This window comes from Scardinius erythrophthalmus (genome assembly GCF_964197995.2).
Source record: "Scardinius erythrophthalmus genome assembly, chromosome: 22".
Taxonomy (NCBI): Eukaryota; Metazoa; Chordata; class Actinopteri; order Cypriniformes; family Leuciscidae; genus Scardinius; species Scardinius erythrophthalmus.
In genome coordinates this window covers 21,691,462-21,706,775 of record NC_138242.1, presented here as the reverse complement: position 1 = coordinate 21,706,775, position 15,314 = coordinate 21,691,462, and the positions used below count along the sequence as shown (strand labels likewise).

General features: G+C 37.8%; 1 protein-coding gene across 1 annotated transcript in view; it reads left to right on the top strand.

Annotated features, from left to right (window-relative positions):
• Positions 1–15,314, top strand: part of ctnnd2a (catenin (cadherin-associated protein), delta 2a) — a 143,986-nt gene that overhangs the window by 7,220 nt on the left and 121,452 nt on the right. Inside the window, exon 2 of the mRNA XM_081352181.1 lies at positions 1,078–1,269. Within this exon, the coding sequence (XP_081208307.1) occupies positions 1,078–1,269 (192 nt within the window). The remainder of the gene's footprint in view (positions 1–1,077; positions 1,270–15,314) is intronic.

Genomic DNA, 15,314 nt, shown 5'->3' with positions numbered 1-15,314 from the left:
GCCACGCCACAGAGCGCCATTTACATAGTTTTACATTAAATGTACATTTATTTGTCTCAAATCGTCGTTAATGTATATACTGACTTCACCCTGTGCTGCAATATACATTTAGTTTTACATTAATTTACAGAAATCAGCTGCTTGAATGAAAATTGCTGATGTTATCGGATTTTCAGGTGATATTCTCAATTCATTCAGTTAACGGACGCTCTGAGGTAAAGTGAATTCAGACTGCAGACTTAGCAACGATTGTATTTAATTGTACTGTACAATCATAACATAGTACTTAATTTCATAATGTCCTTAAACATAACAATATTGCTGGCCATAAACTGAGAAAGTGCGCGTCCGGTGTGCGATACCTCGAGTTGTCCTAGATGCGGCGCATCCAGTGTGCGACCCCATATAGAGATAAATAAACGGCTCTGACGGCAGTATCTTTGCATTGCACCATGGGATGTCATTTTCAAATAATGCCCGTCAACATTGCATTTTATTATTATTGTTATGTGTTGTGTGTTTTTTTTTATATGAACATAAAAAAATGCGTTGGAAAAAAAAATGTTGAGGACTCGGTCTGAAATTACGAGTCCTTCTCCTCCCACTGTGGTCCGAGACCGAGTCAAGACCGAGTCTTTGAAGGAACAAGTCCGAGACGAGTCCGAGAAAGCAGAAATCGGTCTCGAGACCGGTCTCAAGTCCGAGACCGGACTCGAGTACTACATCACTAGAAGGATTACTAGGGCTGTGCTCACACAATCATATGATCATTCTTTTTTTTAATTCTTACTATATATGTCTGCCAAGGTATAATGTTGGATCACTGTTGAATGTTGACAGCACTTATCTTCCTCTGTACACTCTTGATCAGGAAGAAAATATTGACTTTCTGATGCCTTGGACATGTTTTGATTGGCAGGTCTAGTGTGACAGCCAACAGGTTATGTACAGTATATTGAAGATCGCCACGATGATGTACTTACACTCCCGTATTGTTGTTCTCATCCATACGGGGCTTAGTTTGCAGGACTTTTTCTTCCATTTTTAACACTAAAAGGAACAATGCCTTTTGTGCAGGATCTCGAGGTTCGTACAGCAGTCAGCACACTCACCTGGGCCCTGAACTGAGGCCCCTGCAGTCCCCTGAACATCACATCGATCCCATATATGAAGACAGAGTCTACCAGAAAGTCCCCATGAGAAGCCTGAGCCAGAGCCAGGGAGAAGTGCTCCCTCCAGGCCATACGGGAACCTACCGGAATAACACGGGTAAAGTTTACACACACTCTCTCTCTCTCTCTCTCTCTCTCTGTGTGTGTGCTGAAGTGTGTTAATCCCCAAGTTACCAACCTCCAGGATTTCTGCAAGAGAGCCAAATCCTTAGAGAGCATTTATCCAAATCGGACACGGTTCTTGCTCACAGCCGAGTGTTGACCTCATTAGAATTAATCTGAGTTAGAGCACATCACACAATCTGTGTTTGTGAGCGCTTATTTTACTTAAAAGGTTTCACTTGTCTTACCATATCACATTAAAACACCTCAGCAGTCTTTTTCAATTAGCACATTGTACGTTTTGTTTTGATTGTAGGTCAGGTGTAGCATGATAATCTGATGTGGCTCACCAGTTTTGTTAGTGCTGTTTTTAATTCCTCACATCTCATTGAGAAAGTGTTGTGTGAATCCAGTTCAGGAGGATGAGACCAATGGGTAGATTACAAAAGCTGTGCCAATATAATCATATTATGGATTCTTTTTTTATGCTATACATCAATAGCTTAGATACTTGTATTATGTGTGCATTCGTATCATTTATTTATTTGTAATATATTATTTCATATTTGTTTTAATTGTAAGTTTTATATAAAAAAAATTATAATATATTTTTATAGTATATACATACGATATATATACTATATTATATATTTTTCATATATACAAAATACATATTTACAACAAATATTCATTTTAACTATTAATATGGATAAAAATATGAATAATTGTTATATTAAATGTGTCTCTTCAAATTGCAAAGATTTTAGTTTTAACTGCATTTCTGCATTTAGATCCTTGTATTGATATGTTTTATGCAGTTATATGTATTTGGATTCATTCATTCATTCATTTAATGTACATATTGCAAAGCTACTAGTTTAACTGCATTTCTTACAAGTGGGGTGGTGGCATCACTATTTTTTTAAGTAATGCGGCTTTTTAGTGTCAAAATTATTTTATTGGTTGGATAGCAATTGAAGCGTTGACACTTGGGGCCCTATTTTAACGATCTGAAACGCAAGTGTCAAAGCGCAAAGCACAAGTAAATTTGTGGGCGGGTCTTGGCGCTGTTGCTATTTTCCCGGCGGGATAAATGACTCTTGCGCCAGGCGCAAATCTAAAATGGGTTGGTCTGAAGTAGCTTCATTATTCATAGGTGTGGTTTGGGCGTAACGTGAAATAAACCAATCAGAGCGTCATCTCACATTCCCTTTAAGAGCAGGCGCGCTTGTTCTAAAGCGGATTCCTATTATAACGGCGGATTTGCCAGGCGCGCGCCAGGAGCGGTTCACAGCCAAGGAGAGCAACGCTCTCGTCAGGGACGTTGGGGATGGAGAAACACACCCAAATTAACTTCGGTTAAAAAGGCGTATGATAATTTGGGTAAATGTGTAAGCTAGATGTATGCTTTTATAATAAATTATCTATCTATCTATCTATCTATCTATCTATCTATCTATCTATCTATCTATCTATCTATCTATCTATCTATCTATCTATCGTAATAATGTATGATTTGCAAAAATGAAAACTGCTGCTTCTGTGTAGATGAGAGAATCAAAGTGTATGCGCGTTGTGCACACGCTACATTGATTATGGCCAAGCATGCGCCCTTAAAATAGCATATGAATAACATGCGCAACGCGCCACTGACTTTAAACTATTTTTTCCTGGTTAGTGGCGCAATTGTTTTCTAAACCTGCAAAATAGCATGAAGGAACGTTTGCGCCGGAACACGCCTCCTTTTTTGCGCTGAACCGCCCAGGGAGCGCAAGTTCATTCCCTAGTTTAGCGACGTGCTTCTGTGGAGGGAAAAGAGCGCTTTGCGCGGGTGCAAAATAGGAATGATACATGCGTCGGTGTACAAAGTCAATTGCGCTGGGTGCAAGATAGGGCCCTATAAGTTTTTCTGTGTTTGGAAAAAAATAGACATTGTTTGTCATTTTTATTGAACGTGTTTGGTTTCAAAGTGTGTAATGTGATCAAAGTGAAATCAAAACGTTAGAATGGCAATGATCCAATCAGAATCAAGAATTCAACATACTTTAACATAATGTAATTGTGAGCGTGGAAGGGAGGCATCATGACAGGGTTCCCTGAAGCAAAAATGTCTCGACTCTCACCTAGCTTAGAAGTGCAGATACAATACAGTTTTAATTGGGGTCTGCGGTGGTAATTTCCTCTGCTTGCTGCAATGCTGCTGTGACCTTTGGGAAGTGGAGCTTATAATGTACCTCAGAGACTTTATTTCTTTTCAAAATTGTTGCCTCTGCCTAATGGTATGGCAACATCAGCAGACTGTTGAAAATTATGCTCTGTCTCCTTTGGCTTTCTCCGCTCCGAGCTCTCACACAGCCCTTTTATTTTCTCATCCTCGAGATGTTACTGTGCTTTAAGAGGAAAATAAAGAGCCTTGGCTTTGCTTAGATAAACAACAGAACAAGGACAGTTTTGTCTCTTATTTGCCTTGAATGGCGCTAAAATACAATTAAACAGGTAAATGAAGCAATTAAATCTGTGTCATTGCAGTGGTTTTCTGTCTAAAGCTAAAGGTTGAATAAAGCTAGAGTGCTCGTGAATCATGAATCAATCTAAAGCTATTTAAGGAACTGAATTTAAGAAATTATATAATCCTGCCCTAGCACTTCTATTAAGAATTCAGTTTCCATTGTTGAATTAAGGCAGTTGTGCTCATAAGTGCTGTATTATATTCATTACAGTGTATGTTACTGATAAAAGCTCTATATCTTCAAGAGAGACTTCTATTGTATTCGCACTGAAACACAGCTTGCTGTGTAACCATATTCACATGTGGACACCATTTTAAGTATATGAGGATATGAGGTCAAATGCATATATATGCATAAAAGAGTATGCATAATATCCCTAAAAGTCTTTGAATGTCTTGGCAGTGTTTAAAACAGCTTTTCAGAAGATTGCACATTGACACTGTTGACTCTCAAAGCAAGCACTGCTGTGTTTATGGTTATTTCTACAAAACTAGTTTCTGTTTCTCTTTTTGAATGACAAATATAGACTATTGATACCTGCTGATATATACCGTTATTTTCTTACATGCAGGCGCAGAACGCACATGGTAGTCATCTGTAGTGTTTTCAGTGTGTACAAGCGCAGCTTTTTGGCTCAGACGCAGCCGAAGCGAGGTGACAACACTGTCAGCTTTCGGCGCTGCTAGTTCTTTGACGTTGGCTTGGTGTGTCACGACCTTAAAGGAAGAGTTCACCCCAAAATGAAAATTATCCTATAATTCACCTTCAAGCCATCTTAGGTGTATATGACTTTCTTCTTTCAGCCGAACACAGAGTTACATTAAATAATCCTGTCTCTTCCCAGCTTTGTAATTGCATTGAATATAGTTTTTGAAGCTCCAAAAAGCACATCCATCCATCATAAAAGTAATCCATCTTCTCCAGTGTGTTAATAAATGCCTTCTGAAGCGAAGTGATGGGATTTTGTAAGAAAAATATCTACTGTATATGTAATCACTGGCTTCCAGACCAGCCGTATACACGTTCACGAGAGAGTCAAGTTCCGGTGGAAGGGTGACCTCTGACCCAACGTACGACATAGGTAAAGCGTAAGGTGAGAATTGACGAACACGGAAGCACAGAGGATAGGTCATAAAACGATGGTCACGAATTAGAAGTCTATAACGAGAAGTTTTAAAGAAATCTGTTTGTTCGTTCTTTGTTATTATGTAAATGTGATGTATTTATTTTAAATCATATAAACATTTATTTTATGTAAATTACTTATTGATTATACCAAACTTACTACTATTTTGAGGCTCAATCTCTAGGAGAATAAAATAATAAATAATAATGCGTAAAATAATACTTTTGAAATGTCATAAACTGAAATAGATATTAGGAGAGATGGATGTCCTAAGACTCTCCAATTGCAATTCAAATCCCATGAAAAAACAGTGTAATTGTTGTTTGATGTAAACCAATCACGATTCGATATGCAAATATAACTTCATTTCTGGCAGTAGTTGTTGTTTTTTTTTATACCAGTGGAAGATTAAACCTCAAAAAACTGGCAAAGTTTATAAAATCAAAAAACTTAGAGCACATCTCAGGCTGAATTTATCTACAAAATTCAATTTGAATGACTTCTATGCAGTAAGTTAAAGAAAGAATGAAAAGAGGTATGAGAGCGCCCTGCAAGCGCTGTAAAAAAAAAAACCTTTTATGAATATGAGAACCTTTCTGTCTCTTCTTTTCTCCTATTGCACATTTGGAACATGAACAAATCAAGTCAGTCAAAATTGGTGCACTGCATTTGCACCCCCGATAATAAACAGGCATTTTCCATCCAGCAGATTTCAGCTGTGGCTCGAGGTGTCTGAAACTCTATGATAGCATTCAGGCTGACATTGAGACGCCTGACAAAGTCTCACAATGCCTAACAGAGTCTCGACAACAAAGTAGCGCGTGTCTTGTGTTTTTATGTGATCAAGTTCGACTCCCTGAAGCACATGAAAGTAACAAGTAGTTTATGAAAAGTCACTAATGAGGATCTATGCAGTCTTGTGTTTGATGTCACATCATTGCTCAGTCTGTCTGAGTTCATTGACCTGACTTTTCTTGCCGTGTCTGTTCTCTTCCTCTCAGTTGCGTTGCTTCCCCTCGCTAAGTGTCTCATTAGACCCGCAGATGAAGCACAGGGCTAATGACGACATTAGAAACCGTCACAAATACGCTGCTAGTGCTAACATGTAGCAGCTGTGTTCTTCTTATTACAGCGCTGTGCAGGAGAGATAAAGAGAGAGATTTATGGCCATGTTTTTTTTTGGGACAGATGACATTGGTTAGAAGACTGTCCTACCTGAGATCCCCAGGTGGAAATGACTCAAGCAATCAGGGCAGTTCACGGCCAATACCATCACCGGCAGATTAGAGAGACTGAGAGGTCGACCGCTGAGGAGTTTTCTCTTATGAAATGTTTTGTAGTCTCATAAGTTTTTTTGGGGGGAAAGGCACTCGGTGCAGAGCCTCGCATGATATATGTGCATGCAAGGAAGTCACTGACTCATTTCAACAAAATCCCATAAAAACTCATTTGAGTTTTCAAATTTCATAAAGAGAAAGCAGGTGAAATGTTCTCCGAGAGTAAAAAGACTATATCTATATCAGAAATAGAACATACTGTATCTGGGTCATTTCACATAATAATATAAAAATGCATATTTATTTATTTATTTAGTCTACAGTGTATACCATTTGGGTGGGGTCTATACAGTCTGCACAAAATACTGTAAAACACATTCTTTTTTTAATATTATTACATTTTAAAATAGCAGTTTTCTATTTATATAAAATAGAATAGATCAAATAGATATGATTTATTCCTATGATGGAAATGCTGAATTTTCAGCATCATTACTGCAGTCTTCAGTGTCACATGATTCTTAATGTAATAAACATTTCTTATTATCAATTTTGAAGATAGTTTGCTGCTATATAGGATTTCTATTTTGAATTTATTTACTGTAATGGGACATTAAATCAAAAATAAATTATTCATTTAGACTAAATAATGAATTATACATCCAGAAAATGTTGTGCGGCCTTTTCTGATTTTATTGATTCATTTATTTATTTATTTAAAGGCTTGTATTGATCCAAGGTCATCGCTGAGATTAATGAGAACTATACAGAAAGTTTTCAATAAAATAACAATAAAAAGGAATTTTTTGGAGAAAATGTGTTTTATTTAAATATGCCAATGTACAGTATATTGATCCGGAAAAAACTTGGTTAAAAATAGTTTTCATTGTCCTTTTGCAAAACACAATTTTATGCTTTTGTCTTTGAGATGAGATATGATCCGGGCAGCTTTTGTGAGATTCCCCAAAATAGTTTGAGCTCAACATAATGATAGTATCACATTTTATTAGTTTGGCCCATTATGGATTTCCTGTAATGCTGATTCCTTTCAAGTACCTTATTCATCATAAGTTTGCCTATCCAGGAATCAAATCTGATCTTGCACAAAGCTCCAGATAATGTGAATGTGATTAAGCTCCTCATGGCCTTTCATTCTGCTGCAGCACCATTGCATTTTCTCTCGTTCATTTTCAGCTCTGAAATTCAAACTTCATGAAGTTAATTAGGCTTTGTGCGAGAGGGACTGGAAGAGCAGCATATGCGGCTAAGAATGTGCTGAAAAGACTAATTTTGGAACCGAGTGAGGAATTAACCCGAGCTTGAGGGAAGTGCTCTATCAAATGCTGATGGAGCTTTCCTGCTCACATCCCTGTATGACTGGCCAAGGCTTTTTCACAGAAAAAGAGATGGTGTACCAAAGCAGTGTGCATTTATTGCTGAATTTCATCATAAAAGATGACTAACACAAAGTGGGACTATTTTTGCCCGAGTATTTCTTGAATCTGTGTCATATGCAGAAGAATGGGCTACAATATCCCCAATGAGAACTGCTGGGTGGCTTCAGAAAAGAGGAAGGAACTTTGATTGTAGCTCAGTCTACAGTAACACTTGAGACTGAAGTGGAAAAATAAGGGAGAGTATTTCAGCCATCTCTCAGCCGTTGTGAAGTGCAGTTTGAAGCAAGGAACGGAATGCACTCTTTGTATACTGAAGCACGTATACAACTTTATAGATTGCTATAAAATCAATTCATTCGTCAAGCACCAACATCTTTATCGGACAAAAACACGGCCTCTTCCTAGAATTATGTGCGACTCACTTGCTGATCTACATCCCGCATCCTTACATTTCTAATACCTGTGCTTTATATATAATGGAACATTGTGTTTTTGCTGAGCTTTCAGAATGTATTAGTTGCTCACTGTAACACATATACATCATTTGTGGAGACCTAATTGAGGAGCTCCGTTTAATTCGTACCTGAAAATAGAAGTCTGTTCCACATGTTATGTAAGATGAAGCACCTAAAATATATCTACTTTGACTGTTCTTCTGTGATTTATTTCCCTTACTAGACACAGAAGAGCAAAGGGAGCTGCTCATGAGTTTTTACTGGACAGCTTATCATACAGAGTCGACTTGATTCTGGGGTGCTGATTTAAGTAGGAGTTATTTTATGTTTTGATTTGCAGTGTTTTTTTACATTATACTAAAATGCTCAAACAAACCAAATGACCCATACATATTCAGGGTATTCGTGGTAACAGCTAGACGATTAACATTTAACTTTAGCATGCCTTTTTCAATTTGAAGTTTGGTTGAGCTGTAATATATTATTTAGAGAGCAATACCTTTGAAGAATGCTATATGTACTGGTAAGAGCTAGAAGGTATTCCTCAAGTGAAAAAAGTGAGGTTATGCAAATGGAGTACTGAATAAATTTGTCTAAATTAAGACGGCAAAAATCATATTAGCCCAGCAAAGACTTTTTAGTGATAGTTTAGTGATATTTAGATATTGAATACTATGAATGTATATATATTTTTATGTATATTAAAAGTGTGTGTGTGTATATATATATATATATATATATATATATATATATATATATTTATATTTATATTTATATTTATATTTATATTTATAAAATTAAAATTCTTTCTGAAAGGTTGTGCCCTTAATATTTTATGATGAAGCAGCTTGCCTTATGTGTCTTTATACAGTATGGCATTTTAAAAAAATTGTTATATATATGTATTAAATATAATACATACATTTTGTGAAAATAATCTGTCACACACTCAGTTTTGGTTGCTCATATGGTGCTTTTCCTCTGCATGGTACGGCATGGCTCGGCTCACTTTGTGGCGCTTCTCCACTGCATGGAAGGCTCATTTCGGCTCGCTTTACAGTTTTTTTCGATTGCTAAACGACAGTGGGCACAACTGGAGTCACATGTGCAAAACTCTAACTCCAGTCTGCACAGCAGCAGTTCATGTGGACCAAACTCTAGTTCGTTTTTCATTGCTTTGTTCAAATGCTAACACACTGCTGTCAAAACTGTGAACCACACATTCAAAACAGAATAGATTTCAGCCTTGTGCCTTTCAAACACTGCTGACTGCAATCTCAGCTGAAAGGCTCCCATACACAAAATACATATATTTGAAATATATTTTTGGAATATATGCAAATATTCGAAATTGGCCCAATAAATATATTTTTGTTAAATATATGTAAATATATTTCACACTTACTGTAACATCATATATTTTTGTTATATTTCAGAATATATTTCAAAATGATAAATATAAGTGACCAACAATGCAAATATATTTCAATGTATTTGGAATATATGCCACGTATATATTCGACACTTTACGTAAAATATATTTCAATATTTTTCTTTTCTGTATGGGTGGAGGTGGAAAGTGTTTGGTCACCACCCACATGACCAAAGGTCTCTTTTGGAAGCCATGCGTGCCGGATGTGAGGACACGACTGCCAGGGATGGATAAGGCACTCCAGAAGGTTCTTCCCCAGGTGCATGGCAAGAGAGAATATTAGATGTGATGTTGATGAAAACCTGTGGCCTGATGCTAGAGAGAGGCAGGATTAGCCCCTCAATTATTTGTTCGAATTACATTATATTACATGTTCGTATGTACTTATAGTTTCTACCTTTTTTTTCTCATTACTGTAATTCCGTAAATTACTACAGACTATTGAAGCAAACTGCTAATTTTCATTTACCTTAAAGAATTGTTATGTTCTAAAAAAATAAATAAATCATGTGAAAAAAATGTCACTCTTTTCTTTGAAGAAAATATTACTTTGTATGAAGTCACTGAAATTGTTCAAACTGTAAAGATGAAAAGTTTGTATTTTCTGTATTGGTGTTTGATGCTAGTGTTTTTACTCTCAGTGTGTTCTGAGTGACAGTGTGTGTTATCTCAGTGAGGGTTGTGCATAGTGTTTGGCTGCACTGAGCCTGTTTTGAGCCATGTGTTAAGAGTTGTGTTGCTTGGAGTGAGTTTTGCAGGTGATGTAAACTGTTTAGTTCAGGTGACTGTTGGTATGCAGACTGTAGTTAGAGTTTTGCACATGTAGCTCCAGTTGTGCTCACTGTCGTTTAGCAATCGAAAAAAACTGTAAATTTTACCACCTTTGTTGAGGTTCCAAGCAAGTTTACGGATACTAAAATGTGACGTGAAAACACCACAGATCACCGATTGGTCAGACAAACCCGCTAGATTTAAATAGTCAGCAACAGCCACCGCAGTATTACAGTATTTGTTTGCACACTTTTTATTAAACGACTTGCTTAAAAAAAAAAACACTTGAAAAGAGTAATGGCTGAATCGTGGTCATTAGACGAGGTGCAGACGCTCCTCTCGTTGGTAGCCGAGGAGCGGATCCAGCGAGAGCTGGAAATTGCGACCAGGAATGAAAAAGTTTTTCATCAGCTTTAACAAGCAGTCTATAATCCCACCCACTTTGAAGCTGTAGTAAACTGCCGTGGAAAAGCAAAGCAAGCTGAGCCGAGCCATACCATGCAGTGGAAAAGCGCCATTAGTTTCTGTTTTCATGGACTTTAAGTTTTGTTTTCATCAGTCACGTGTGTTTCTTTGTCTTAAGCCCTATTCACACGGGATTAGTATTATCTGGGGACCACTTGTGATTTAGAAATTACCCACCCACATCTGAATTTCGTGTGGCGCATTTGCACGGGATAAGCGAAGCCTGTGATTTTACTCGAATTTACTGACTTATCTCCTGAATATGATGGCAATAGGCTATTGCTTGGAAATGTCTTGTCGTTATAGGTCTAGCTGTATGAAATATCATAAACAGAAGAATGTTCCTTACCGCATGCTGCTAGTCATTCATCATCCATCTAATCATTCTTTTTGTTTTCTGCTTTCTCTTTCTGCAAATTGTATAGTTGTATGGTGTATAGCGATAGCACCCAGCACCCAAAATACTATCAGAACACTCCAACGCAGCCTCCATTCTTTGCGAAAGATGGATAAAAAAAGAGCACAGGAAACAAAAACCTTGAAAAATTTATATACGACCCCGCCAGATCACAGAGATGCCGATTCGCACGGGACTAATATTATCACTGGACCTCGGTGTTCGGCGAAATATGGTAGGTCATTTGCAGAAGAATTTTTACTTTACAAATTACAGACATGGCCGATTAGCACGGGATTAAGATCACAGACAACCTCCGCAATTATTACAAATGACTAGAGGTCCCCAGGTAATACTTATCCCGTGCGAATAGGGCTTTAGTTCCCAGCAAGTCATCAGTTGTCATGAACACTCATCACATCATCACACCTGTTCGTCATCTCCTCATTATCACTGTGTTTAAGTTCCTAACCTTCACTGTTTGTCGGTTGTTGTTGTTGTTGTTTGTGTGTGTGTGTGTGTGTGTGTGTGTGTGTGTGTGTGTGTGTGTGTGTGTGTGTGTGTGTGTGTGTGTGTGTGTGTGTGTGTGTGTGTGTGTATGTGTGTGTGTGTGTGTGTGTGTTACACATGCTGTTACTTTGTCTTCATCGTAGTGGATTACCTGAGTTTGTTTCCATTTAAGGCCCTTTTGTTATATTGATACCCTTTTGAACTATCTTTCTTCATCATCACCTTCATTTGGTAACTAATCATTATATTTGATATATTTATAAAATAAATATTTTTCTATTTTTTTATGTATGCTACTGTTGGTGTTAATTTGATTTTATTGAATATAAAAATAATTAGTAAAGCAATAAGAGGTGTAAACTGTAGGCAATAGTGAATGGAAATAACCCACAGTCCTCACCTGTTAGATTTTAAGATCTCCAAAGCTCATACTGTATGCAGTGTTTGTGTTGAGTCTGTAAATCACTGGAACAATAACAGTTTGAACCAGTTTAATACCATCCTGTGAATCTGGCCTCTGCTCCTCTCAAGCATGACTAATGAGCAATTACACGCTCACACACACAGACATATAAACACACTAGGAAAGATGGATGGCACTCATAACTTAGGCTGAGGTGCTGGCGGTGAGACACGGAGGCAGCGTTTTGATTCACGGGAAGCATCACCTTGTATCTGTCCTGTAGCCTAGGATACAAGGAGACAAGGCGTAACACGGATGATATTTACTGCCGCTACGGCTCCTGTGCTGTTGTTGTGCCATATGTTTAAGGCCTTAACACACACTTGAGCTCTGAGTGAAATGGCATGTATGTGTATTGGGAATCATTCATATTAACATGGAACTGAAACATCCAGACATCTCTCAACAGGCCAGATCAGTTATTGAAAAACTCGACTGTTGCTTGAGTGAGTCCAAGCCGAAGTGAGTTTTAGTTCACCGCAGTTTGTTGCTTCTGTTATTTCAGGTCTTTGACCATGAGACATTGCTTACAACTCACTTTACCCATTCACAATATTGCATTACCTCTATGTAAAAGTTACTTTGTAATAAAATATTAAGGACACAAACTTTCTTAAAAAATATTAATATATTATAATTCTATCATAAAATTAATATTAATTTGGTTTTATTTTAAACGTATTTATTGTATTCATTTTAAAATCTTTTATTACATAGTAAATTTGAACTTTCTTTAAAAAAATTTAGACAGTGTCTTTACTGTCACATTTGATCAGTTTAATGCATCCTTGCTGCATAAAAGTATTAGTTTAATTGTGTGTATATATATATGTGTGTGTGTGTGTGTGTGTGTGTGTGTGTGTGTGTGTGTGTGTGTGTGTGTGTGTGTGTGTGTGTGTGTGTGTGTGTGTGTGTGTGTGTGTGTGTGTGTGTGTGTGTGTGTGTGTGTGTGTGTGTGTGTGTGTGTGTGTGTGTGTGTGTGTGTGTGTGTGTGTGTGTGTGTGTGTGTGTGTGTGTGTGTGTGTGTGTGTGTGTGTGTGTATACAATATCTGGAACAATGTATTGACCAGAAATATCCTCTTTATAATTAGAAATAAAGCACTCCAGCAAGTTGCATTCCTGCTGCTTAGAAGATGCACATTTGCATCCAAACCTCTCAGACCGACAACATGCACACAAAATAATTTCATCCACATATCATGTATTTCTGTATTGCAAAATCTTCTGAATAACATTTTAGGGACAAACACAATCTTAATGGCATTCTTGGTTAGCATAATGTTAGCATTTGAAGCTCGCTCTTCTGAGCAAACAGATGAATCCATTCAAGACAGTGTCTTTCGGATACCACAGTAAAGCAGGTAGCGCTTATTGTATTGCACCTTTTTTTTTCTGCATCGAAAATGGCAGAGCAGCAAATCATTCCTCTACTATGTTTCTGTTGAGTGGGAGTGACCTTTGTTAGGGTGTAATATCATGCAGAGAAAAAAAATGCTAGAAGCAGCCGAGCAAAAGAAGAAAGGGCAGTTTGTTTATGATCACATTACACTGTAACGGAGCACTGTATCTGATGCCAACGCTAAGGAGATGCTGGATCCTCTGATTCGTATCTGAAAGGTCAGGTAATTTAAAAGAGCAGCCCATTATCAAACCTATAGAATATTCAAAGCCCCTCCGCAAGAGGAGATTAGAAACATTAGATTGTGTGTGTGTGTGTGTGTGTGTGTGTGTGTGTGTGTGTGTGTGTGTGTGTGTGTGTGTGTGTGTGTGTGTGTGTGTGTGTGTGTGTTCGTTTGATTCACAAGATGGCAGATAGAAGATTGAAAGAGAGTGCAGAAGAATGTTTCATATTCAGCCTCAGTGTTGGAAGAATGCACTTAGAAACACATTCATAGTAATGTCAAGGTCTTGTGGGTTTTTTTTTTTTGTTTTTTTTTACTTTTGTATATTTCTTATTCAACTGTTCTCGTATATTTCATATTTAAATATCTGGTAAAACAACTGACTTTTGTAGCCGTACTGCATAGTCGCCTTTATACAGTATGATATATGACATGTTGTCTTTATGACAATCAGTGCATGTTGATTACATGATTTTGTTTCTTGTTACTTTGTTTCATATATATATATATTAGAGCCCGACCGATAAAGGATTTTTAAGGCCGATACCGATACAAATATTTGGTGATTTAAAAATCTGATATTCCGATATATCGGCCGATATATATTTTTAAAAAAAATCCAGAAACGCGTAACAAAACATGAACAGATTTCCCTAACATTAGTTATTTGTCGTTATTTAAAGGCGGGGTGAAATGCTCATTTTCACTCAATCTCCTGTTAAACTTGAGTACCTATAGAGTAGTATTGCATCCTTCATATCTCCAAAAAGTCTTTAGTTTTATTATATTTATAAAAGAAAGATAGGCTGTACCGAGTCTTTCCGGAAAAAAACGAGCGGCTGGAGGCGGGCCCTGTGGGCGAAGCTAAAGCTGTGCTAACGCGCCGAGCTAACAACACACAGAGACAATAGATTAGAAGCAGTTTTACTCACCGAACCTTTATCATTGTGACTGCTCGATCCTTAAGAATTAGACGATCTGCAAATCCGTCGATCTGGGCTTTGTTTATAAAACAATCATCGTCGAAATGCAGGGAACAAACAGTCTACACAATCTGTCTGAGACAGCTTCAGAGCTTTCTGTTTGCCACCGGTCTGGAAACAGCCGGGCCAATCAACGAACAGAGGGCGGGCTGAGAGCCGTGACGTACACGCTGATTGTACCGTGGATGCGTAGATTTACTTAACTTAACCTGCAAAAGTCGTTCACAGCCATGTTCACTCCGGTATTTCGCTCGATGGTTTTGTTTTCGCATCATACATGTGTTTACAGTGAAAGTTAAATGCGGCTGAGCATAACACACGCCATAACCAAACGTTATGTGATTGGCTTACGGGTAACCAATGATTTTAAACTTCAGACAAGCGCCCCCTAGCAAGAGAGAAAACACTTCTCTGTTATGCCATTCCAGACTCTGTCTACGAAGCAAAGTGAAGTAGCAGAGTCTGGTATTACCAGGCTAGGTTGTCTTGCCCTGGCATCCAAAAACACACTTCTTTGGTGACATTGGCTTCCCAAAAGCCGGGCAGGGCGCTTTGATGGCGAACTGCTTTCGCTCTCTTTCTCTGGTCTACGAGTGCGCGCGCGCCCGCGATCTTACCGGAGAAGTGCCCT